This window comes from Amblyraja radiata, chromosome 14, assembly GCF_010909765.2.
Source record: "Amblyraja radiata isolate CabotCenter1 chromosome 14, sAmbRad1.1.pri, whole genome shotgun sequence".
NCBI lineage: Eukaryota > Metazoa > Chordata > Chondrichthyes > Rajiformes > Rajidae > Amblyraja > Amblyraja radiata.
The window spans coordinates 13796149-13823375 of NC_045969.1; the positions used below are offsets into that span (position 1 = coordinate 13796149).

The 27227-nt window shown below is 40.8% G+C and overlaps 1 protein-coding gene across 3 annotated transcripts; it reads right to left on the reverse strand.

Moving 5' to 3' along the window:
* LOC116980391 lies at nucleotides 1–26796 on the reverse strand. 3 transcript variants are annotated; one of them, XM_033032565.1, is made up of 9 exons: nucleotides 26683–26796; nucleotides 21613–21691; nucleotides 20108–20230; nucleotides 17421–17550; nucleotides 12962–13140; nucleotides 12281–12462; nucleotides 6010–6190; nucleotides 1819–1937; nucleotides 1–1550 (listed from the first exon to the last, which is right to left on the reverse strand). In XM_033032565.1, the coding sequence occupies exons 3-9, from the start codon at nucleotides 20196–20198 to the stop codon at nucleotides 891–893; spliced, it is 1542 nt and encodes a 513-aa protein (XP_032888456.1). In that variant the 5' UTR covers nucleotides 20199–20230; nucleotides 21613–21691; nucleotides 26683–26796; the 3' UTR covers nucleotides 1–890. The 3 variants fall into 3 exon arrangements, with proteins under 3 accessions (XP_032888456.1, XP_032888454.1, XP_032888453.1); XM_033032563.1 differs by having other exon boundaries at nucleotides 21617–21691; nucleotides 26595–26787; XM_033032562.1 differs by having other exon boundaries at nucleotides 26595–26787.
* Nucleotides 26797–27227: the final 431 nt, after the last annotated feature.

Genomic DNA, 27227 nt, shown 5'->3' on the forward strand with positions numbered 1-27227 from the left:
CAGCATCTGCAGTTCCTTCTTAAACAAATCCTTCCTATAGCTGGTCAGTCATAACTACGCACAATGCTCCTAGCATGGTCTCACCAATGACTTGCACAGCTGCATCATGATGCCCCAGCTTTTTTCCCCAATTAAGGCAAGTTTGGCAAAGGCTTTCTACACCACCCTGTAAAACCCGACGTAACTTTCAGTGAACCATACATCTTCTCTCTGCTCCGCAACACTCTCCAGGGATCTGCACTGGTACAACAGAAATTGTGATGGAGGAACCTGGCTGTTTACTAGCATTCCCATTATTGTCAGTTTTCCTAATTTAAATGCTAATCTACCAATGTTCGAGAGGAGGACTTACGGTTAACTGGAGATAAGACACAAAATGCTGGAGTAACTCAGCGGGACAGGCAGCATCTCTGGTGAGAAGTTTGGTGTAAACTAGCATCTGCAGTTCGTTCCTACACATTGGGAGGATACACAACTCATCGCAGGGAGGATGTGCAAAATGTTACAGACTGCACCACAGGTCAGGATTGCACCCAGGTCGCTGGAAGTAGGAGGTAGCAGTTCTATTAGGCGTGTCAACCCAATGTGGGCTGTAGCTGTGAGGCAGCAGCTTTACCAGCTGTGCCAGAGTGCCCCTCTATATTATAAGTAACCAAGTACACCCCAACATTTTTATTTTTTGATGAACAAAATCAATCAGTCATATTAAATCCTCTCCGCAGTATAACCAGTTAAGTAATTTTGGTTGCGTTCAAAAAGAAAAATCTTATTTCTTTGGTAAAATAATTCAGCTATCGCCAGGCAATTGGGTGCAGTTACTTCAAAATGCTCTGAGTAAACTGAGCAGGCTTATGGTGGTCATCATCATAGTTGCTGCATGCAAACTTCCTTCAGCGACTCATGTAATTAGAATGCAAAGCCTGGCGAAACGATGAGCAGGGCGGTATGTCGCACTGAACAGGTTTTACAGATTGGTAAAATTCAGTGTTGACAAAAACGTCAGAGGTCAAAGAATCACTCGGATCATTGGTTCCAGCATTATTAGATTCACATGCCTCCTGATCACACGTCCGTACATTTGAAAAGTCAACAAAAGAGCAGTCTGGATCTTGGATTTGGACAGAGCACAGAGGGACATCAGATGTACTGACACTTGCAGAAGACAAGCTACTTTTACTGCTGTGGTTTATTTTTAACTGGCTCGTTATTTCAGTGTCTGTACATTCATTTTGTGTCACATCTGTAGGAATCATCTCACATTCAGCAAAGTTGGTGAAGGACTCAAATTGTTGATCATTACAAGCCACTGCGCGAGTTCCATCTGTTCTGTTGTCAGAAACTAGGCTGGAGCTTTGAGCGCTGTCCTGCATAGTTACAGGCATAAAATGACACTCATAGGCTGATTCCTCCTCATTATCAATCAACTCCTTCTCACTCTCTTCTTCAATGGGTTGCATTTTCACTTCACTGACACATACACGGTCGATAATGTTGAATTTTTCTTGCACATTGTTGTAATTGTGGGTGGCATGGGTGTATTTGAAATTTTTCTGAAGGAACAGATCAAAAGAAATATAGAAACAAAATGTTAAAAATGACTTCAAGCTCTTCTTTAATGAAAATTGCAAAATAAATTGATATTTAATAAAGGCTTCAATTCTAACCCTGACCCAACAATATGATTACTTAATGCAAGATTTGCAGCTATGACAAGTGGTGGCAAACTTCACTTCCATCAATTCTCTGTTCCCACCCCCCGTGCAGTAAACAACTGCACATCAAGATTTCAACCTCACTTTTTCCAAAAAGAATACATACCAGAGATTGTGGAACATACATGCTGAAGAAAGCAAGGCCACCTGTTTTATATAGTACCACGATGATGATGAGCACAGCTACTATAATGCAAACACCAGATACCAACACAGCTGTAGGTACTATAAAAGAAAATACAGAAATATTCTTTAGTTTCAGCTTACTAAAACCTTCCCTGAGAACTATCCGAAATCAATATGCCTCATAATTTTATATATATGCAACTTAAAAAAGTAAAAACATTAATGGAATTCATACTTTGCTGTAAGAGCACATTCAGATGTTTCTAATATACTGCTGGATATGGACTCTACTTAATCCTCCATTTTAATAGAGATGCTAACAGGTTAAAAGAGTAGAATATTAATGAGGACCAACAATGTTGTTGGTTGTAATTGTAATTCTTCTCACTTTTCTTCCCATCTAGATTTTCAAATAGTATTTGATAAAGTAGCACAAGCAGTAAACTAGTGCGCAGTGGTGTAAGGTTGCTACATTTGGTAGAGCTGTTGCCTCACAGCACCAGAGACCCGGGTTAATTTCTGACCTCGGGAGCTGTCTGTGTGGAGTCTGCACATTCGCCCTGTGATCGTATGGGTTTCCTCCCACATCCCAAAGACATGTGGATTTATAGGTTAATTGACCTTTGTAAATTGCCTCGAGTGTATAGGGAGTGGAAGAGAAAATGGGATAACATAGAACTAGTGTGAATGAGTGATCAATAGTTGGCATGAAGAGTGACCAAAGAGTGTGTGGGCCGAAGTGGCCATTTACATGTTGCATCTCTAAATTAAACTAATTGTTTGGGAAACATCAGCATATAGTATTAAAAAGTAATAACCGGGAAAAGCAGAAAGTAAAGTATGTATTTTTCTGACACAGAGTAGGAATTTGGTCTTTCAATATTGGAATAAGGATCATTTTTCTTGTTAAAGATGGCCGGACAGGTATAGGAAATTTAATATCAAGGTTTATTGATGAACTTTGAACCAGAGTACTGTAGTTTATTAACAGATTTAGAGGATACAGATTGGTGAAAATGGCACAGATAACACTGTTAGAATTAAAAGCTGATAATGTATCCTGTATCAATATCAGTCGTAGATTCTGGCAGTTTTCCATTACTGCTCGTCAAAATTTGCTAAATCCATAATTCGAAGAACTCTACTTGTTTATAGAACTGAAACAGAGAAAAGTCACCTGGAAACAAGACTTATTTTATAAATGGAAGTGATGCAGTTTGGCAAGGACATTAAATTCCTCAAAATTCTGCACCTCTTAAATTTGTACACCTCTCGGGTCAACCTCCATCACTCCAAAGAAAGCAAGCCCAATCTATCCAATCTCCCCCCCCCCCCCATCCCTCTGTTGTTCCTATATACCACCACCCCTCTATATTCTGTTACACTCTTCACCTTTCATTCCTGTCAGATTCCAGAATCGGAAGCCTTTTATTCAACATTTATTACTCCCAGCTCATCACTATCCCCACCTGACCTTTATCTGCCAACCAACAATCCCCTCCTCATCTATATCCACCTATCGCTTACTAGCTCTCGCCCCACCGTTCCTCCCTACCTCTTTATCCTGGCTACTTCCGCACTTCCATATGGTTCAAAGGTTCTTTATTGTCACCTATGCACTGCAGAGTGAAATTCAGTTTGCATAGCTCACCTATAGCATGCAAACAAAAACTTTTCACTGTATCTCGGTACACGTGACAATAACAATAAACTAAAGAAGATGAAGAAACTCTATCCAAAATATCGACTATCCAGCTTCCCCAACAGATGCTGCCTGACCTGCTGGGTTTCTCTAGCAGCTCTTATGAATGAATGAATGAATGATTACGTTTATTGGCCAAGTATTCACATACAAGGAATTTGCCTTGGTTCCTTATTTTCCCCCCACCCAAGTCCTCCAATCCAGGCACCATCCTGGTGAATCTCCTCTGCATTTTTTCCAGTGCAACAACATCCTTCCTATAACGTGATGACCAAAACTGCGTTTATTGTATCACTCGGAAGAAAAATGGAGAGGATAAATAAAGTTATTTCAGTGGGCCGGGCAGACGTTAGGAAGCATGGGAAAGTTGCTAGTCTAACTGTGTTTATTTTAATGCAAGGGGCCTCCTGGGCAATTCAGATGATCTTTGAGCACAGATCAGCACTCGACTTTATGTTATCGCAGTCACAGAAACGTGGTTGAGGGAAGGAAAGGACTGGCAGGTTAATGTTCCGGGTTGGGGGAATCCAGAACCCGGGGCCACAGTTTAAGAATAAGGGGTAATCCATTTAGAACGGAGACAAGGAAACACTTTTTCTCACAGAGAGTTTTGAGTCTGTGGAATTCTCTGCCTCAGAGGGCGGTGGATACTTCCAAGAGAGAGCTAGATAGGGCTCTTAAAGAAAGCGGAGTCAGGGGATATGGGGAGAAGGCAGGATTGGGGATGATCAGCCATGATCACATTGAATGGCGGTGCTCGCTCGAAGGGCCGAATGGCCTACTACTGCACCTATTGTCTATTGTGTAGAAGTTTCAGGTGTCAATGCAAAAGGAGGGGTACTACTGAATGGCAGTATTTAGAAAGGGTATCCTGGAGGGATTATTCATTGGGGCCAGATGAGTTGAAATTAGGAATAAGTAAATAATTTTATACTAAATTTATACTGGAGGCTGCCCAATGGTCAGTGGGAATTTAAGGAACAGATTTTTAAGCAAATTACAGAAAAATGCAGGAGCAGTAGGGTTATAGCAGTAGTGGTTTTTAACTTCCCTCATATTGACTGGAATTGTAAAAGAGCAAGGGGAAAAGATGGACAGAATTTATTAAGTCTGTCCAAGTTCAAATCAAATGCGGAGTCCTAAGGGAGCTGAACACATTAGGGACATTGACCATAATTCTTAATTTTAAAAAGCTATGTATGGAAAAGAATAAGGTTGGCTCCAAGTTAAGGCCTTGAATTGGAGGAAGGCTGATTTCAAGAGCACACAATAGCAATAGGAGCAGGCAAAAGTAGAGTAGGACAGATGTTTGTGGGTAAAATGACAGGGGTGACAAGTGGGAGTCTTTTAAAGGAGAGTTAACAAGCAGTCAGGGTCAGCATGTTCCAGTACACGTGAAAGGCAAAGATAGCAAGTTTAGGCAACTTTAGATGACAAAGAATGTTGAAGAACAAAGATCATTTTTGTGAGGAGACAATCAATGTATGCATAGTCCTAAATTAATATTGCTTGCATTCACCAAGAAGGAAATGGAAGATAGCGAGTTCAGGGGAGATATACGTGGTTAACCTGGAGTGGGTCAGTATTAAAAAGGGAAGATGTTGGATGTCATGGGTTGCATAAGGATTGATACGGTCTTGGGGCACAGACAGAGATTTGTGCATCTTCGTTAGCCACAAGTGAGCTGCCAGAGTATGGGAGGATATTCAATATTCTTCCATCATTTAAGAAGAGCAGGGATTAATCAGGTAGCTATGTCAGTGGAAGGAAAATTATTGAAGAAATTACTGAGAGGTATGATTTATGGAAAGGTAGAGCTGCCAAAGGATAGTTAGCATGGCTTTGTGCGGGGGAACTCTGCCTCACTCATTTGACTGAGCTTTGTTTTGAGATAACTAAGATGATTGATGACGGCAGGGTGGTAGATGTTATTTATATTGGCCTGGGATACAATGTGAACTACTTTTAATGCAGCATCAAGTATGATTACAAACCAGGACGTGAGCAATTCCTCAAGGAATATTTATTTCAAGAAACACTATTAATCACGGTTCAATGAAATTTATTACAGGTGCATTCCACTTATTGCAATGTTATGCATTGCATATTAAGCTGTACAAATCTGATATACCCATTAGAAATTGATAGGATCAGTACAGGCCTGGTTTTACACCTAGCCACATTTCATTCATCACTGTGATCAAATAAGTGTAACATTAGGTAGGATTTCAAACAGCAATTCTATTGAACCCAACTAATCTCTAGTGAGGTGCAGGGTGGGGAAAGGGGGGGAATGGCTTCAAGATCCAAATATTTTGCACATCTTACTCACATCTCACTGGAGAAGCAGATTCCTCGCCCCCAATAATGACTGTAATTATGTAAACTAAAGATGAATTTAAATGTAACTACAATTTGTTGTTTTGAAATTTAATTCAGGCATGTCGTCAACAAGTTGTGTTACTGTACCTTCTGTACCCTTATCTTCGTTCACAAATTGTGTGATTATACATTTCATTTCCAAAGGATCGGTGTTTTTTTCTTGTAGGCTAAATATATTTATTGTAAAGCAGTACGTGGAGTTCGGTTCCACACTTTCAAATATTTCATTAATATTTCTTTTGCTTGTGATTGTCAACAGCTCTCTGTTCTATGGAAGGAAAAAGACCAGAATTATATTTTTTGTGGATAATATTTTCGAAATCTTGTATACAAAAGTAGGCTAGATTTTTCATATACTGATTGTAGCAATTTAGTTTTCTCCATTCTACCAGAAATGTTTGCTCAGCCTATAAAGATATACTGACAAAGTGATTTCACCAGTGAAATGGTCAATCCTCTCATTAACTATACGCAATCAGACACATTTATTGTCTAAATCAGAGAAATTTCCTTCAAAACCGGTTGGTGATCCCAACCACTTTTGTCCCCCTCCTTTATTATTCCCGAGCTTGTCATAACCTTCCATTTCCCATCTCAAGATGAGCATTTTTGATTTTTGAATCCTTCTTGTGTGACCTGCAATATTTAATATCGATCAAGGTAATCAATTACACGAATTGTAAAAGTAACTTTAACAAGACTTTTACAACATTCAGTGCAACTGACCACTCCAATGAATTGCTTCTTGCAGTCCAAGCCTTGAAGGGTTCTGTTCCCACCCTAAAAACAGTTTGTGCATCTCTGTCCCTGGCATTAACCTTGTAGGTTCCCCAAAAGATCCATCTTTGATCCTTTTTCCAAAAAAGAAATGCCCTGCTCTTTGGCAAGGACATTTGCAGGAAGAGGATCCCTTAATGTCTGAACAAAAGATAATTAATTGGCTCTCTTACTCAACTGGTTCCCTTTACTCTTACTCTTAAGCTGAACAAGATAACATTTGTAGGCAGAATAAAAATTTCTCTGGACATTGACTTCACAGCCTTAAAAATAGTGGGAAAAGTCACAATCTTTGTATCAGTTTCCCTAGTTTCTTAAAAGTACCATGGTTATTTTACTTTGAAAGGGCTCATCTTAATTTAATACCATTTGATGCAGCATTTTTATCGATTTTGCGGTACTAGTCTAGGTTAAATACCCGTCTCAAAGTTACCTAAGAAGCATGATCTCAGAGGCAAGATCATTGCTAGAATGATGAGGTATTGACAAACATAGAAGACTTGATGGGCCGAGTGGCCCAATTCTGCTCATATTACTTATGAATATCGTAGATGAGAATTATTCGGCACCGTTTTACAGCATCTGAATAAAAATGCTAACTTAATGCTATGGACACATTCCACCAAAAACTGGGCTCAAAGTTAGAGCAAGCAATCAGGAAGCATAACCATTATTTTAAGCTTACTTAACCACACACTCAGTAGTATCACTGATCAGGCCACATTTGGAGTAATGCATGCGGTTCTGGTCACCTCATTGCAGGAAGAATGTGGAAACTTTGGAAAGGACAGAGGAAGTTTACCAGAATGATGCCTGGATTTGTGGGTTTAAGTTACAGGGAGAGTGTGGGCAGACTTGGATTGTGTTCTCTGGAACACAGGAGATTACAGAGGGACCTGATATAATGTTTGAGACATTATTTATTTGCCTCTGTACTCACAATATGAGATTTGTAATAGAAAATAAAATCACATGTGGTTAAAATGTGGTCAGATTTTAATAAAGGCCATTTTTATACATTTTGGTTTTACCATGTAGAAATTACAGCAGTGTTATACAGTCTCCCCATTTCAGGGCACCATAATGTTTGGGACACAACAATGTCATGTAAATGAAAGTAGTCATGTTTAGTATTTTGTTGCATATCCTTTGCATGCAATGACTGCTTGAAGTCTGCGATTCATGGACATCTCCAGTTGCTGGGTGTCTTCTCTGGTGATGCTCTGCCAGGCCTGTATTGCAGCCATCTTTAGCTAATGCTTGTTTTGGGGGCTAGTCCCCTTCAGTTTTCTCTTCAGCATATAATGGGCATGCTCAATTGCATTCAGATTGGGTGATTGACTTGGCCACTCAAGAATTTACAATTTTTTAAGTTTTGAAAAACTCCTTAGTTGCTTTAGTAGTATGTTTGGGATCATTGTCTTGCTGTAGAATGAACCGCCGGCCAATGAGTTTTGAGGCATTATTTTGAACTTGAGCAGATAGGATGTGTCTATACACTTCAGAATTTATTATGCTACTACCATCAGCAGTTGCATCATTAATGAAGAAAAGTGAGCCAGTACTTCAGCAGCCATCCATGCCCAGGCCATAACACCCCCACCACTGTGTTTCACAGATGATGTGGTATGCTTTGGATCTTGGGCAGTTCCTTCTCTCCTCCATATAGGCCGTGGGCAGAGGAGCCAAAAGAGCTCTAGATTAAAATTTTTATGACCCATGTCTGGTGTCTACTTGAAATTTGGCACAGATTTAGATAAAACATCATTGATAAGGAAGTCATAACTCGTCAGTGCAAAAAGTTGCACACTAATTAATAAAGCTAATTAGAAAAAGTAACAGCGCCCTCTTGTGCTCAATAATATGGGAACATTGAATACGGGAATGCCGCAGAGGTCCTGGGTTTCACCGGCTCCTGAACCCGCCTAATTAATGGGTGAGGGCAGATCTGTGCGTTCCCCAGTTTTCTGAATCCCACTGACTGCCAGTGTGCAGAGTGGGGGTCATAGCCATAGTGGGGCAATGCCAGGCTGGGGGAAGGCAAAGGCATCTTCCACTGAGAGGAAAATATCTAACCCTAACTCGCCCCCCTTCCTGAGCTGCCCACAGCTAAAGCTGGAGCCGCTTTGGGACCGACTGCGGATTCCACACGTGTGGCTGCTTAGCGCGTTCACCTTGGCCAGCATGCCCCTTTGGATCATCAGCAGCAGCCCATCCGACGCCACGATTACACCGAATGTCAATATGTGGGGAGCAGCACTGCCCTGAACGCCGCCCGGGCCGCCTTCAGGACTCCCATAGCGCCGGCTCCGTCAATTCGCCCGCTCGCTCGCTGCAACATTGGCCGGCTGACCGATAAACTGACCAACTCTCTTCCCCCCTGCTGCTCAGCACAGCCCAGGGCTGCCTTCAGCACCCCCAGAGCACCGGGAAGTCCTCAGAAAAAAACAAAAAACGCTTGAGGGCTGGATGTATTCGGGTTGCAAGCAGGATCTGGCCCGTGGGCCATAGGTTGCCAACCCCTGCCCTAACCCTCTTCCACTGAGAGGAAATTGCCTGACCCTGACCCTACATTTATTTATTTATTTCACAGCTTATAACATCACTACAAAGATAAATCAGTTGTAAAACAAAATTATCAGCAAATGGTTAGCGTCACCTTTCTTCCTTCGATACCTTGCTATTGTTGTGATGTTATTAGGTACTGATTGTGTATGATCAGCCATGATCACATTGAATGGAGGTGCTGGGTCGAAGGGTCGAAGGACCAAATGGCCTACTCCTGCACCTATTGTCTATTAAGGCAGCCATGATCCCAGTGTGATTGCTGCCTAGCTAGCATGAAACAAAGCACGTGATTGAGTCGGACGCCAATTGACCAATGTCAAACATGCTTTCATTGGACAATTACTACTCGGAAAATTTGAGGTTTTTCACATATTCAAAAAAATATGTGCAGGCTTTGTTCTTGACACGTTTCAGGTATGATTTCTATATTTTTACACAATATGTTATAAATACAGGTAGATACGCGATTTGGGTCACAAAATGAAAAAGCACTTCGGCCCACGGTCTAATTACTTTGCTCTTGCGATCACTCTGATACGTTAATCTTTGTCTCATCTGTCCACACGTACTTGGTCCAGAACTCTCAACTGTGGTTGCTCTTTTAAGTATTTCTTGGCAAACTGTAACCCGGCCATCCTATTTTTGCGGCTAACCAGTGGTTTGCATCTTGCAGTGTAGCAGCCTCTGTATTTCTGTTCATGAAGTCTTCTGTGGCCAATGGTCATCGACAAATCCACACCAGACTCCTGAAGAGTGTTTCTGATCTGTCGGGACAGGTGTTTGGGGTTTTTTTCTTTATTCTAGAGAGAATTATTCTGTCATCAGCTGCAGAGGTCTTCCTTGGCCTGCCAGTCCCTTTGCAATTAGCAAACTCACCAGTGCTCTCTTTTTTCTTAATGATATTCCAAATGTTGAAAAATTAGCGATGACTAGAATGAAGGCGCCATGGACAGTAGCGAGAATTCTCGTGATGTAGGTGGGTCACCAGGAGGTCCTAGTGGGTTGCCAGGAGGTCGAAGGTTCTCGTAGAATGTAGCCGGTGCTGACCGGTGAATTTCATTGGCTCATTGGGGAAATAAAACATAAGCAGTAGTTTTCAGAACCTAGGATAACTGACCGGTAATGTTAAATGTCCACCGAACTTCACAGCCTTCTGGCTTCTTAAAATATATCTCCACTCCTTCTTCCCCTTCACCCTTCTCCCCCCCCCCCTTGAAGGACTTATCGTACATTGTGCTTTAACCGTCTTAAGTGCCAACCTTCCTGTTCATCGCGGTACACGTCTGTATCACCTTGGCTTAGCACCGTGTGAATTTCACACAGCGCTCCCCCCACTTGCCCTGTTCCCCGCTGTGTGTGTGTGTGTGCCGCTCTGACAGTCGTCGTTCCAGTTGCCGGTTTTTCGGCGACTGCCGGCAACATAGCAGTCGCCGGCAGCCGCCTGAAAAATTGCCTAAGTGGGACAGGCCCATAACAGTTTTATTCTTGTTTCTCAGTATCATAATGGCTTCTTTGACTTCCATTGGCACAACTTTGGTCCTCATGTTGATGAACAGCAATAAAAGTTTCCAAAGGGGATGGAAAGACTGGAAGAAAGATGAGATGAGCTCTTATACCTGCATTCAGGAGGCAATTAAACACACCAGAGTAATTACAAACACCTGTTTAGCCAGGTGTCCCAAACATTATGGTGTCCTGAAATTGGGGGGGGGGGGGGGGGACACACTACTATGTATAAACAGTTGTAATTTCTACATGGCGAAACCAAAATGTATAAAAATACCCTTTAATAAAATCTGACAATGTGAACTTTAACCACATGTGATTTTTCCTATTACAAATATCAATTTCTGGAGTACAGAGGCAAAAACCTAAATGATGGGTCTTTGTCCCAAACATTATGGAGGGCATTGTAAAATTATGGGAGGCATGGATAGGGTAGATACTCAATCTTTTTCACCTGGATTGAAAAATCAAACACTAGAGTGCATAAGCTTTAACGTGAGCGGGGCAAAGTTTAAAGGTGATGTGCGGGCAAGTTTTTTTTCCACATGGAATGGTGAGTGCCTGTAATGTGCTGCGGGGGGTAGTGGTTGAGGCAGATACAATAGTGGCAATTAAAAGACTGTTGGATGGGCATATGGATATGCAAGGAGTGGATGGATATGGATTATGCACAGGCAGATGAAAATTTGTCGTGACAACACATTCAGCACAGTCATTGTGGGCCAAAGGGCATATTCTTGTGCTGTATCGTTCTATTTTCTATATCAGAAATTACACTGCTCAAAGGTATTTGCAGCTAAAATACTGCAAAATATTTAATTTTTCAAACCATGCTCAAAATAAGCCACAAAACTGCCAACCTAATGCTGCATTCGTTTATAGACAATAGACAATAAGTGCAAGAGTAGGCCATTCGGCCCTTCGAGCCAGCACCAACCGTCATTCACTGTGATCATGGCTGATTATGCACTAAGTGCACAAGTTTACGCTCTGACAATGTCAGGCTAATTGGCATCACATCACGATACATAGCCTGTAAAAATAATGGAATAAAAAAAAAAACACGCACATCCAAAGTGCTGAGGAAATAATTATTCTTGAATAAGAATAAGTAAACTTGCAATCTCCACACTGGGCTACAAACTAATTAATTAAATGATTTTCAATTAAGTTGAAAAGACCCGACAAGAAAAATCTAAAAGTTATTTAACTCCACTTTTAAACAATCCTATTACAGTAATTTAGAATGGATCCTTTTACAAATCACATTCAGCTCTGCATGTTTCAGCAGTTGTTTCTAATTGACATATATGTGGTGAAGTGTAGGGAGAGTGGATATTGAGGTGGCAATGTCACAAGAAGAAACAGTAATTATACAATGTCAGATTGAAAATAGAGGTAAAATAAAAAGCTTTGTTCATCCGTCGTGTTATTCTGAAATTAAATTGGGTCTTTTGGAAATTTCTTCCTAAAATATGCAAATATTATGAAGCTTTCTCAAACCTACCTTGTCCAACTTTCCATCTTTATATACACCAATGCGATATTTCAATTTCATGTAGATGTCGATCAATGATTTGACATTTAAGTTGTGTGAAATAAGCACTGGGGGCGCTGCAATCTCAAAACTAACATTAATCACTCCAACTGATGACTCCACAAGCTGAACATTAATTGGTCGTATGTGTGCTGTAGATGAAAAAAACGATTTAAACAAGGAAAAACACACTGAACTTTCAAACATATTTTGAATCACCTAAAACAGAAATTGACTGAATTTTTCTATCCCCAACAAAAATCCAAATGCATCAGAATTAAAACAGAGCAAGGTCTTCTATATTTTTATTCTATTAAAAAAATTATTCAATACGTATTAAATTTACCAATAAACAAAGTTACATTTAATTATGGAAGCATATACGGCTAAGGGCTAGTGGTATCAGTTAAAACTCAGTCAATTCCATCCATTTAAACATTTCTCCCCAATAAAATAACCGCTGCTCTGAAAATTAATATTTTGCTGAATATACTAGTCATTTAATATTCCATCAGATGTTCTCGATGATCAGATTAAGAATGTGTAATTATTGAAACGATACATTTTCCAAAGATAATGACAATGAAAATTAGGTAAAGATAACTAATGTAGTAAATTTGCTGCATGCAGAGACTAAATTTGCCCACTTACTATCACCATGTGGTTGAATGGGATTATCCGCGAAAGTCCAATTGGATTCATCCATTTCTCCAACTGCTTTAACTTGTGGCCAGTAATTCCCATAGATGTCACTAAAATCATCTGTTAGATCACATGTTCTGTTCACAATCAGCACACAGTTTTCCGCAGCGACTAACTCATCCGGTTCACTGCTTGGAACATGGAAACAGTTTGAATACATCAGGTGCAAAGAAGTAAGGGAAACCTACAAAAATACCGCTTTTGTAAAGAATTTGTAGATTTTCAGCAAGATATATTGAAAGGATGCGTTACAAATATAATAACAAGCCCTCAGAGAAGATATTAAAATCGATATTATACAATCATCGAATCAGACAGCACGGAAGCAGGCCCTTTGACTCTATTTGTCCATGCCAGACAAGATACCCCGCATTTGCCTGTGTTTGCCTCACATTCCTTTAAATCTTTCCTATCCATGTACCTGTCCAAATGTATTTTAAATATTGTTATAATATCTGCCTCAACTATCTTCTTTAGCACTTTGTCGCAAATAGTTGTAATTTTTATTTTGTAGAATCTTAATTGATGAGTATATTCAAGTCAGATAGTGAATGTTCAGTCGAGGTATCAGAAGGATAAGCATAAAAGTTATGGTGAGGTTAATATGTTCGTAAATACGTTTTGGTACAATGGGTAGATGACCTTGATTCCGGTTTGGATAAGAAAGAGCAAGGAAAAAAAAATCAATGGTGGGAGTAGTCGACAGGTTTTCTAACAGGAGCTACACTGTAGGAATTAGTATAAAATCAAGAAATAATGGAGGCTTGAAATAAAGGTGCTTTAACAATAAAGGGTAACATTGATCTTCATACAAATAGCATGAATCAAATTGACAAAATTGGTCTTCAGAATAAATGTTGTGCATTCTGAAAAATCTCTGAGTAATACCAACTCGGGAAAGACGATTTCAAGTGTAGCGAGTCAAGATTAAGTAATAATTTCATTATAAAGGATCTTCTGAGCAAGACTGATCTTGGCATGATGAATTTTACGTACTTGGAATCTAGAATCTTAAATAAAAAACAATTATAAAGATTTGCAAGTAGAATTGGCCAAAATGGATGGTAAATAAATTAAAATATTTGATAAATAAATCGTGGCTAACATAAGGAGATATTTAATAATTCCCATTGATGAATTCTACTGAACAATATAAATTGCAAGGAGGATGATTAACTTACAGCTAATGAAGAAACTTGAGATCAGTATCAGATCAGTATTATATTGTCTATACAAATTTACAAGGATTACAGTAGGTCAGACGGTCAGGAAAGTTTTAGAAATCAAAGGATAACCAAACTAAAAATGAAAAAGAAAGCAGATTACATCAGTAGTCAAAAATCCAGTAAAGCTGCTATAATTAAGAGTACCAAGATAAATGTTGGTCCCTTAGGAACAAAGGCATGAATAGTCAATTTCTGCCTTCATGGTAGAAGACACTAAAGGCATCCATTTGGAGTACAAATCCAGGATAAAAAGGAGGAAGGATCTTTTCACCAATTGAAATTATCAGACAAATTAATGGAATTAAGGACGGACAAGTCACCTGGTCCTGATGACTTGCATGATCGGTACTTCAAAGAAGTGAATGATACTGATAAATTATTAGTCATAATGATAAATGCAAATACATTTGTGTGTGAAATTGAAGTTTTCCAGATGGCAGAAAGGTCTCAAGAGTGGAAAAAAAGTGCTTCTATTCAAGAAGGAAGGAATCAAAGTGGAAAATAGAAGTCATTGGAAAAATACTGGAATTTAATATTAAAGTTGTAGCAGGACATTAAAAAAACATAAATATTAATTACGAAAACCACATCAAGTCTGCTTGATTGTAAAAGAAAATCTAACAAATATTCGACTTCTCTGAGAATGCAACAAGCATGGTGAATAAAGGTGAATCACTAGATTGGGTGTACCCAATTTTTCAAATGAATTTGATACGGTGCCATACAAAAGGTTAGTGCACAAGGTCCGAACTCAAGGCGCTGAGGTGGAATGGGTTGACGATGGTTAATGTAGTAACATGCATTGAAATTAAGTGAAAACATGTGATAGATGGATCTTTATCAGCTCAATAAGCTGCAACCCACAGGGAAACAAAGGCTTTTTGCTGAGGTCTCAAACATTTACCATCTACATTGTGATTGAAAACTAAAGAACAGTATATTGACATAAATTTGCTCATGAGAATAGGTGGAGTTGTAAAGCTGAAACTCTGCAAAATAAATAGATACATTAAGCAATGAGTAAACACTTGGCATACGGAGCATAATGTGGGGAAACAAAGTTGTCTACATTGGTAGCAAGTATAGAAAACCCGATTCAAAGGAATTTGCCTTGGTGCTCCGCTCACAAGTAACACGACATACAGTAAACAATTAAGAATAAAACATAAAGAATAAAACATTATAATTTAAACATGTGAATGAAATAAAATACCAGAGCAAAAGGAGGCTACAGACTTTTGGTTATTTAGTAGAGGTATTGCTCGTGGAAAAAAACAGTTTTTATGTCTGGCTGTGGCGGCTTTGACTGTCCGGAGTCGCCTTCCAGAGGGAAGTGCTTCACAGAGTTTGTGGCCAGGGTGAGAGGGGGTGGTCAGAGATGATCTTACCCACACACGTCCTGGCCCTTGCAATGTACAGTTCGTCAATGTGGGGGAGGGGGGGGGGGGGGAATGTTGCAGCCAACAACCTGTGGCAGATTGTGTTTCCTCAGCAGCCGCAGGAAGTACATCCTCTGTTGGGCCTTTTTGTCTATGGAATCGATGGTGGCCTCCCATTTAAGGTCCTTGGAGATGATGGTTCCAAGGAACTTAAAAAAAACTCCACAGATGTGACTGTGGTGTTGTTGATGGTGAGTAGGGGGGAGCTCTCCTAAAGTCTACAATCAATTCCAGTCTTAAGAGCATTGAGCTCCAGGTTGTTACGAAGGCACCAGGACAGACATTTCCTGTCTGTAGGCAGATTCCTCCCCATCCTGGATCAGTCCAATCAGGTTTGTGTCATCCGCAAACATGAGAAGCTTGACAGAGGATTCTGTGGAGGTACAGCCGTTGGTGTAGAGAGCAAAGGTGAGGGAAGAGTACACAGCCTTGCAGTGCTCCTATGCTGAGGGTCTGCGGGTCCGAGATCTGCTTTCCCAGCTTCACATGCTGCTTCCTGTCTGTCAGGAAGTTGGTGATCCACTGACAGAGGGGTGCAGGCACAGTCAACTGGGAGAGTTGAGTGTAGTAGCTCTGGCACAATGGCGTTGAATGCAGAGCTAAAATCCACAAACAAAATCCTTGCATAGGTCCCCTGGCGGTCTAGGTGCTGGAGGATGAAGTGCAGGCCTAGGTTGACTGCGTCATCAACTGATCTATTTGTCCAGTAGTTAAACTGCAGAGGGTCCAGCAGGGGATTTGTGATATCTTTCCAGATTGACACAGTGAAAGCAAAAGGGATGGAAAATGAAAAGGAGAAATTCTTGCTTAAATAACAGTGGTTCACAAAAGGTTCATATGATCAATTACAGGAATCAACAGTTCATCTTATCAGGTAAATTTCAGTAACATGTCAGAGTGAGGGCAGCACGGTGGCACAACAGTAGAGTTGCTGCTTTACAGCGCCAGAGACCCGGGTTTGATGCTGACTACGGTTGCTTGTCTGTACGGAGTTTGTGTGTTCACCCTGGGACACGTGTTGGTTTTCTCTGGGTGCTCCGGTTTCCTCCCACACTCCAAAGACGCACAGGTTTTTAGGTTAATTGGTATAATTGCAATTGTAAAAATTGTCCCTAATTTATATAGGATAGTGTTAATGTGCGGGGATCGCTGGTCGGCGCGTACTCAGTGGGACAAAGGGCCTGATTCTGCGCTGCATTTCTGAACTAAACTAAACTCATGGGAAGTCTACAGGAATACGAGGTGATCTTATTGAAACGTAAAATTCTGAGATTGCCTGACACGGAAGGTGCTGAGAGGTTTGTGAGAAAATGTAATACAATTCAGAGATGTTATTATATTGGTTGCAGAGATTGTAATGCTGTGGCAGGAATGACATTTTGACTAATGAAATTAAAATACAGAGTTGCAGGAAAGATAAGGAGTTATATTTTTTAACTCACAGCAGGAAGTGGATGGTGAAACTAGGATTATAGTTTCCAAGTTCCAAGATAAAAAATGGAAACGAAAAGATACATGACGTAGTGTATCTTTTTTATTGACCGAAGAGGAATACTTAGAATTATATCTCAGTCAGGATGTTTAAGCAATCTTGTTGCTTTCTCTACAACACGTGTTACCATCACACAGATTTTATTGACACTTTTCCCATCTTGGCTTCTACTCCTGTGCAAAATTTGACTTCCTAAGTTTACATATTCAGTTATCATTTGCAAGGGTTGTAATAGATTAAAAGATGCAAACCTGTAAGAGATGTATTTCACTGTATAGCGTGTGTCCAATGGTGTATCTGGTCCAGCTTCCCACATCAGGGTGTGATGGAAGTTTTCTGACACAAATGACAAATTGCGAGGCGGATATAGCACACACGTAACTAAAGCAGGGTTTTAAAAAAAGGCAACATTTAGCATAAACATTAACGGAGCCAAAGATGCTTACATTAGAAAATGTTTCAAGATTCTTAGCATTGACAATATTTTGATGTAGTGAGTACAACTGAGACAGGCTAAATTATAGCACACTCAAATTTTTGGTGGGCGAGTCCAGTACACGCTGTGTCTGGTACAGGCTGTGTCTATAATAGTGAGCGCAGTCCCAGCCAATAGCCCAGGACAAGACGAGTAAGAGGTGTCCCTGCATTTTATGTGCAAGGTGAAAAGGTGTGGCACAGTGAGAATGGACCACGCACAGCAGGTTGCTCTGTCCTCCACATTTGGTTCAGGTGGCTGAGGCCAAGGTAACAGACTGAGCATACTTCAATTCAAACCAACAGTGTGCACATGGAGAAGCGATTAAAAAAAAAAGTATAATTGGCAAAATATTGTAATTTAATCACATTTCAATTACACAAAAATCCACCAAATGCTCCACAAAACTCTTGTGTTCTCTTACTCTTCTTCATCCAATACTAACATATCGTTCCACACTGGTTAATCTCTGGTTAAAAATGTTTTCCCCGCATTTGTTAAGGGATGCAATTAACAAGCCTTCACTGTCTGTTCTCTGTTGCTCCCACTACAAAATGGCAGTCTTTCGTTCTCCAACCGTTCAGATATTCCTTTTGTTCTCTCCACCCCTTTATTACAGGTTTGATTTCTAACTACCCTAATTCTAAGCAAAGGTCAATGACATGAAATGTTATCCCTTTCTCTCTGTTCAGATGCTGCCTGACTTACCAATTTAGATCCAATTGGCTGTCTCCTATGTTCTTAATAGCAAGAAGGAAAAAAAGATTTGGTGAACTTTCATTGCACTCCTCTATTGCAAGTATATCTCTGTACCTCTGTTGCAAAATGTCTTTCCTATTGTACTCGTATCTTTCTGCAATAAAGGCCAATGTACAATATGCCTTTCTCATTGCTTGGCTGTACCTGCATGGGAATTTCAATGATTTATTAATCCAAGTCTCCCTGATCAATAACACCTTTTAAATCTTTCACTGTTTAAAAATAAATTATACTTTTCTTTCTTACTAATAAAAAAAATAAAGGAAGCAGCCAACTAGGTCTATGCTGGCTCCCAGCAAGGCTCTTCCACCACTTCAATTCACTCTCTATCTTTCTATAACCTATTTCCCCTTTCTTGCATTCATCAACTTCACCCTAATTCTCCTGTCACCCACCTACATTAAGGGTAATTTACAGTGAGATGAGCAAAGCAGAGCACTTGGATGCAACCTACATGTTCAGTAGGAAAACATGCAAAATCCACACAGAACGTGAAATCAGTCCTGATCCAGTTTCACTGCAGCTATGAGTTACCACTCTGTACCACTGTCTTGAAATTCCAGAGCATCCATAGTAGGATTTGAATAGTAGGATTTGGATAGTAGGTCTCTGTATTACCAAACCAGTAATTTACTCTGCCTCCATCACAGTACCATACATTATCCCATATTTATTTATTTCTATATCATTATCTATATACTCTGTCTTTATCTGTTGAAGCTTCTCTGCATCCACTTCACAGCTCACATCATCTCACCAGCAAACATGTTTTACATTAAACTCAGTCTATTCATCCCTCTGACCACTGCCCCCCAAACCAAAATGCAGTTTATTCCTGTGTTTAAGAAGGAACTGCAGATGCTGGAAAATCGAAGGTACACAAAAATGCTGGAGAAACTCAGTGGGTGTAGCAGCATCTATGGAGCGAAGGAAATAGGCAATGTTTCGGGCCGAAACCCTTCTTCAGGCCCTACTGAAGAAGGGTTTTGGCTTCTTCAAACCCTACTGAAGAAGGGTTTTGGCCTGAAACGTTGCCTATTTCCTTCGCTCCATAGATGCTGCTGCACCCGCTGAGTTTCTCCAGCATTTTTGTGTACCTGCAGTTTATTCCTACTTTGTCCATTTTCCCCAAATCTATCTCTAACTCTGGTTAATCATCTCGTCTGCCTTCCATTCAGAGGCCTTCTGAAAGTCCAAATACCCCACCTTCACTACTCTGCTGATTGCAACTTAAAAATGAACACATATGTTATTCTTCCCAATTTTATTATTTTCAGTATGGCCTGCTGCTAGTTCTTGAACAATAGACTTCAGAATATTCTCTACCATCAATAGAAGGCTAACAAGTCAGTTCACCCAAAATGATAGCCAATCGACATTACATATGTCCATCTATATTTTAGGCTAGATTATTTAAATGGGTTGAAAGCAAGATCTTAAGCGTGGTGTCACCACTGAGCCAAAACCTGTGAAGCTATTTCCAACACAAGTATTTGCAAATATTGCTGAATTTAGAAATAAGCCAATTAAAAGCAAAAACATAACACAAATATAATCGCGGTATTTTGGTAACTGGTAAAGGAGTCAAAGAATAAATACTTAAAGATCTTTCGATAACATGTGGATAACATGTGGATTAATGCAACATCATTAAAGCAGATTAAATATTTTGATGATACTTTAATCTTGTTTCAAAATATTTACCAGGCTTGAGGAAATGAAGGTGATACACAAGGCCCAATACTTTAAACAGCTTTAAGCTGATTAAAAAATCCGTTTTCTTTCTCGATTGCATGCTTTCTTCTTTCCTATTAAGAAAGGAAATTGCTAAAAAGCAGATAACAATATCATTAAAGTGCAAGTAGAAATTCAAAACCAAAATTACTCAGCATGTTATATCAGACAGTTTATAACTATCTTTCATCTTGCTGGATCCATTATTTGACCTACAATGTAATATGATGATTAAAATAAATATTCATCTATTTCATACTGGACAATAGTTAGTGTGCATCTGCAGGTATTATTGAGATGAGTTTCTGGCTGGGCCATTTCAGAGGGCAGTCAAGCACTCAGCTGTGGATCTAGTCATGCACACCTTTTATCTTATTATTTCATATATCACATATACCTTGTAATCAAGAAGATTTCTCATCAATTGATGAACAATTCATTTTTGAAATAACAATCTAGTTATTTTACAATTACCATTTTTGGTATAACCTTTTTTTATTTTTTTAGTATGTTTTGAAGTCTGTATTTAATGTTTCTTTGTGTGGGGGTGGTGTGGGGGGGTAAGGGGGAAACCGCTTTGGTCGCCTCCTCCATGGAGAGGCGACTTTTTCCAGGTCGCCTCCCCCGTGGCCTAACATCAAGGATCGACGCGGCCTTTCCCGGAGACGCGCCCGGGGCTTCAGCGGAGGGCGCAGCGTGGACTCTCGGCGTGGAGCGGGCGACCCTCGCTGGGGCTCACTGGAGGGGAGCGCTCAGTTTCGCTGGCCCGGGGCAGCCGGCAGCCTGAAGCCGCGGTCTGCAGAGCTCCAGCTGGTGTGGCGTCTACAGCCCGGGATCTCACGTTGGGGACCCGGGGGAAGAAGAAGCCATCACTGCCGGCCCGCGGCCAACTTCTACCGCGGGGCCGGCATGGACTTACCAACACCCCTGGAGGGGAGCTTCGACCGCCGGCCCTGCAGTCTACGGTGCTTCTGGCTGCGGCGGGGACTTTAAATCTTGACCGCCGGCCTGCGGCCTACAACAACTTGAAGCCGCGGTCTCCGGTGAGGAAGAGCCGATCCTGGACTGACTCTGGACTCTGGTCCTGACCACGGGGGGGAAATGGAGGAGGACTGGCCAAATTTTGTGCCTTCCACCACAGTGATGAATGCTGTGGTGGATGTTTGTGTTACAGTTTTATTGTGGTTGTGTGTTCTGTATTATTGTATCGCTGCAGACAACCCAGATTTCCACCAGCCTGGCTGTGTGGCAATAAATTATATCTAATCTAATAAACATTTTACTTTAATTCACAGACTTTAAATTCCAATTGATGAGAGCTCAGACTTCAGGGAGCTGGTCAAGTATCATTAGTTCAAGTAACATTCTAATCAAAGTTGAAAAAGGTTTGGTCACTTCTTTACTCATTCAAACTACTTAAAATTGCATTAAAAAACCCTTATAGGACTTTATTGTTGAATTGTAAAGTCACATACCTACTTGCAGTTTCTCAGTGTATTAGCTTCTGACTTGATCAGCTCTTCAATTATTGATCAAAGTACAAGTGCAACATTACTGCAATAAAAAAAAACAAGGTTAATTTGTCACTTTTATGACTGACGAGTAAATCCTAAAAAATAAAAAGTTATCTCATCTTATAAAGAGTGTCAAAGTATAAGAGCTAAACCAGAGAGATTATTATGTGTGGGAAGGAACTGCAGATGCTGGTTTACACCGAAGATAGACACAACATGCTGGATTAACTCAGCGGGACAGGGAGCATCTCTGGAGGGAATGAATGGGTGAAGTTTCGGGCTGAGACCCTTCTTCAGACTGTCTGAGGAAGGATTTCAAGTCTGAAGAAGGGTCTCAATCTGAAACGTCACCTATTCCTTCTGTCCAGAGATGCTGCCTGTCTCACTGAGTTACTCCAGCATGTTGCATCTATCTTCAGAGAGATTATTAGTTTAGTTTATGTAACGTGTACCAAGGTACAGTGAAAAACTTTGTTACGTGCTAACCAATCATCAGAAATGCCATACATGATTACAATCGAGCCATGCACAGTGTAAAGATACAGGATAAAAGGAATAACGTTTAACCCACATCCAATAGAGTTACTGCCTCACAACCCCAGCAACTTGGGCTCAATCCTAACATCCAATGCTGTGAATATTGGCATATTCTCCATGTGATTATATGGAATTCCTTCACATGTTGCAATTTCTTCCCACACCTCAAATATACACATTGATTAGTTATTTGGCCGCGTTAAATTGCCCCTCATGTTAGATATAGGGTAGAATCAGGGGGAAGTTAGCAGGATGTGGGAAAAATAATATAGACCTCTGTCAATAGGTGCTTAATTGGTAGCAATTATGTTGGTGAGCCAAAGGGCCTATCTCCATGCTGTTTAAACAATGACTAATTAGACCTAACTATTATTTCAGCCCAATGAGTCATATTGTGTTTGACCTGTGTTACGTGACTGAACGGTGTTCAAGTTAGTCACACCGTATGTTTGTCCCCTGTAGCTGCAGTTTCCGATGTCCTGCCAGTCTTCCTACCCCAACCCTTTAATGAATGGGCACAGTCCTCAAATTGAAGCCGTGGCCATCTGCAAAGCGCTCTGAAGATCTAAAAGCTCATTGTCAGAAAGCTTTTTTCCAGTGTTTAAAATAATTTAAACATTAATAAACATAAAAGCCACAATTTATGCAAACTTAAAACGTCAATTAAAACAAAGTGTAAAACAATTTGCTTTCACATGCCTTTACACCTGCCCAGTTTAATGGCTGGTATAAAACCAAGAGGGCAGGTAGTGTACCTAACCTTGAGATGGTGCTCAGAGACGTAGCACAATGTCAAGCAATGTCGAGACCCAGCCTGAAGAATTGTGTCGACCCAAAACATTGCCTATTTCCTTCGCTCCATAGATGCTGCCTCACCCGCTGAGTTTCTCCAGCATTTTTGTCTACCTTCGAATTTCCAGCATCTGCAGGATTATGGATTCTTCTTAAACAATGTCAAGCCTGCTGCTTTTCAGTGAAAGCTTTTCACTGTACCTCAGTACACATGACAATAATAAACTAAACTTTCTGAACCATAGCGTGTTTCTTATTTCCACTCTGCAGTGTGCATACATGGAAGTCAGGGACACACTGAGAGTGTATTAGCAATTAGAACTATTTGCCCATTATGTTTTTAGCTCACAATATCTCAGTGAAGGACAACATAGCAAATGGGCATTTTATATGCATCTTTGATTGATCGTGCCAGACTGTTCGATTTGATGAGACACTCTCTTTTTGTGGCCCTTGCTGCTGTTAAAAGCAGTTGAACAGTATTCAAATGTCTCTGATATTTGAAAAGTTTGAACAGTTCAAATAGATTTGAGTAACTGTTATTAAAATATATTTTTGACTAAATATGTTATTAAAGTGCCAGAAATTAAAAGCAGAGTAAAATGAAGTTAAAATCCCACTTTACCTGACGGTAATCTATTTCATCAAGTTATTAAAATTAATTAACTAGGGGTTACTAGATTTTCCTATTTGCTTGGTAGGCACAAAAATCAGAGACAGCTGATCCAAAAAAGAGGGCATCACTAACAATGTTTTAAGGAATCACTGTCAAAAGACATGTACATTTTGGGCCCACAAAACAATTACAATTCTGATCACTGATAAACTAGAAGATGCAGCTTCCTAAACACAACTAATTAAATATTGTTTTTTTTTCCAGTCGTATCTGACTTTGTGCAGCTTCAAAACAGCAGTAGTTATGGAATACTGTTGGATTTTCATATTGACATGGTAATTTGGTACAAAATAATTATCTAAATTTACAAGGATATATGAACTTTCGGAAAGTCTGATTCTCAAACCTTTTCTTAGGTTTCATGACTACAAAGGCCAAATAACCGCTGCCAGGTAAATTTTCAAATATTGAACAGTAGAGGTACAGGTCCTTCAGCCCTCGATGCCGGTGCTAACCATGATGCCAAATTAAACTAATCCCATCTGCCTATGCATGGTCCATATCTCCCCATTCCTTGCATGTTCAGGTGCCTATCTAAATGCCTCTTAAACATTGCTGCTATGGCCGCTTCCACTACCTTCCCTGGCAGCGCATTCAATGAACCCACAATTGTGTGTAATAAAACTCACCCATACCCCCACCCCTCCCTTCATGTATGGTTGTGGATGGTTCTTCTCAATGGCAGACATTGAGACAGCTCTATTTTTTTTGTAAACCAGCCGTCGGCTCATTCTGTCTAAACATTACTATACGAGGAAAGTTATCCAAGCAAACATTAGGACGAAATTAAATTTAGCTCTTAATTTTGCACCATGATCACAAACTATTTCCCCTTCCAGACAACAGCCTCAGGTTGAACTTAAGTGCACAATGCAAGTGAATACAAAATGAGTTGGGACTCTTTCAAATGATCCATTACGGCAGGAGTTCACAACCTTTTTTGTCCCGTTTACCCCAGGCAACTTTAATAGCACATAACAATGTTATTTTGTTTATTTATGAACAACTAATGATGAACAGAACCAGAACCAAACAGTCAGTCAATGAGAAAAAATACGTACAAATCCAGAATCAACAAATGTACCCCCTGTGTAGGCGAAATTTACTCCCTGTTGGTAAATTTACCCCAGGATGGGAAACTTTACATTACGGAGATCAAATGCTTTTCTCCAACATGTCATAAGGTATAGGAGTAGAATTAGGACATTTGGCCCATCAAATCTACTCCACCATTCAACCATGGATGATCTATCTATCCTAACGTCATTCTCCTGCCTTCTCCCCATAGCCTCTGACACCTGTCCACTAAAGCTTCATACTAACTGGCATATAAATGCCCATGATCCATAAAATCCCACTTATTCTAAATTCATCTAAGTATAATGCTGTGGGAAAATTTCTCAACATGACATACTGATCTATACTAGCTAACCCAACATATGCTCATCTTTAAATACTTTGACCTTCAACCAAATCCATTTCTGTTGCCCCCCTGCATCCCTATCCTCTGTCAGCTTGCACAACTGTCATTTTTTATCCCACGATTACTGTTGGTGAGAGAGCATCCAGTTACCTTGCCCCTTATCGATAGCTACCTTGTTACCTTCCTCCCCTTTGCCTTTACCAACCTTTTGGTCACATCATCCAATGTCTCAGCCAATGGTTTGCTAAACCTTCCACTATATTTTCACATTTAAGCCATTTGTATTGCCAACATTTATTTTAAGAGATACAGCATGGAAACAGGCCCTTCAGCTCACCGAGTCCATGCCGACCATCGATTACCTGTTGACACTACTAGCTTGTAAGACTTTCTCATCCAGTCCTTGCAAATCAGGGGCAATTTTTACAGGGGCCAATTAACCTTCAAACCTACACGTCTTTGAGATGCAGATGGAAACCAGAACACCTGGACAAAACCCATGTGGTCACAGAGATGACATGCAAACTAAATGTAGACAGCATCAAGGTCAGGGTCAAAGCTGGGTCTCTGGCACTGTGAGGTAGGTCTCCCAGCTTTAAACAATACTATTTAATGCCATAAAAAAAAATTGTATGACCAACTTTGAAATAATAAAAAAATAAAACTTGAAAGAATCAAAGCAATTGCAAACAACGTACTCCACTTGTCAGGCTAGCTATGGTATTAATGATATGTCATGGGTTAACCTAGGAAGACCATCAAACAAACAGCATGATTCAGGGCACTCGTACGAAGGCCACAATTGCCCTCAAACACAAAAAAGGGCATTTAAGCATTTCATTCCAAAATAATTATTCCTCTACTGTTCCTGCAATCATCCCAAGAACAAGAACAAACTAAATGGGGCAAAACGCTTCCCAATGCTCCATAGATGCTGCTGCACCCGCTGAGTTTCTCCAGCATTTTTGTGTACCTTCGATTTTCCAGCATCTGCAGTTCCTTCTTAAACCCAATGTTTTAATGCCTAGTTGACACACCTATCCATCTCTGGGAACTGCCTGGCCCTTTGAGTTGCTCCAACATTTTGTTTGTTCAAGAGTAAAAGGTGCTTAACTGCAATTTGAACCAACGACAGAACAATGAAATGCTTACCTGCAGCAGCATGACAGGACTGTAAACACTACAGTCGGTAGTGCAGGTAGTTAATATAGAACAAATTTAAATTAAATAAGTTAATAACTAGTAAACCCCACCCCCTCCCAATCTGACGACCTTTTGGCTAGAGAAGGTAGACACAAAATGTTGGAGTAACGCAGCGGGACAGGCAGCATCTCTGGAGAGAAGGAATGGGTGATGTTTCGGATCGAGACCCTTCCTCAGAGTTACGATCTTTGATGTAAACCAGTATCTACAGTTCCTTCCCACACATACCGAGTTTGATCACCAGTTTCAGTCCGCCCAACTCTTCAATAACAGTTGGTCACCTCAATTGTGTCTCTGTTGTGGACAGCTTACCAGGCACCGATGAGACAGGATTTTCGGTAGGAACGGGATGAGTTGATGTTACAACTTCATCCTTACACAGTGTGAACTGCCCCAATACCTGGCCGACGATGCGCACCCCAACTACAGCGCTAGCACCTCTTCAGTCCCAGTATGTTCCGCCCAGTACCGGAAACAGCTGCTACCCAGTGCGTGCATCGCGATCCCCGCTCAGGTCCAAGGTCGCAGCTGTCAATCACAGCTCAAGGCGCAAACGCCCTTCCCTTCCTCCCTCTGCCGCCCATGGACGTCTGCGCCAACCCACCTGCCAATCACAGTTCAGGGTGCTGACGCCCCGCCCATCGACCGCAGCACCAACCCACCTGCCAATCACAGTTCAGGGCGATGACGCCCCGCCCATCGACGTCAGCACCTCCCAATCACAGCCACGGGCACAGACGCCCCGCCCATTTACGTCAGCACCTGTCAACCGCAGCTCCGACGGCTCACCCGTGACCCGTCAATCACAGCATTGAGCGCTGTCGCCCCTCCCACTTACGTCAGCACCGAGCAGGGTGGGGCGGTGGCGGCGAAGCGGTAGAGTTGTTGCCTTACAGCGCCAGATACACGGGTTCGATCCCGACCACGGATGCTGTCTGAACGGAG

Bases quoted from the DNA above. Each gene is read 5' to 3' on its own strand.
- LOC116980391 (XM_033032565.1), bottom strand. From the start codon at position 20,198: ATGCAATCGAGAAAGAAAACGGATTTTTTAATCAGCTTAAAGCTGTTT. The intron at 17,551-20,107 runs GTAAATATTTTG...ACCCTGCTTTAG, and splicing joins CCTTCATTTCCTCAAGCCTG to TTACGTGTGTGCTATATCCG. The intron at 13,141-17,420 runs GTTTGCATCTTT...TGTTCCAAGCAG, and splicing joins GTGAAATACATCTCTTACAG to TGAACCGGATGAGTTAGTCG.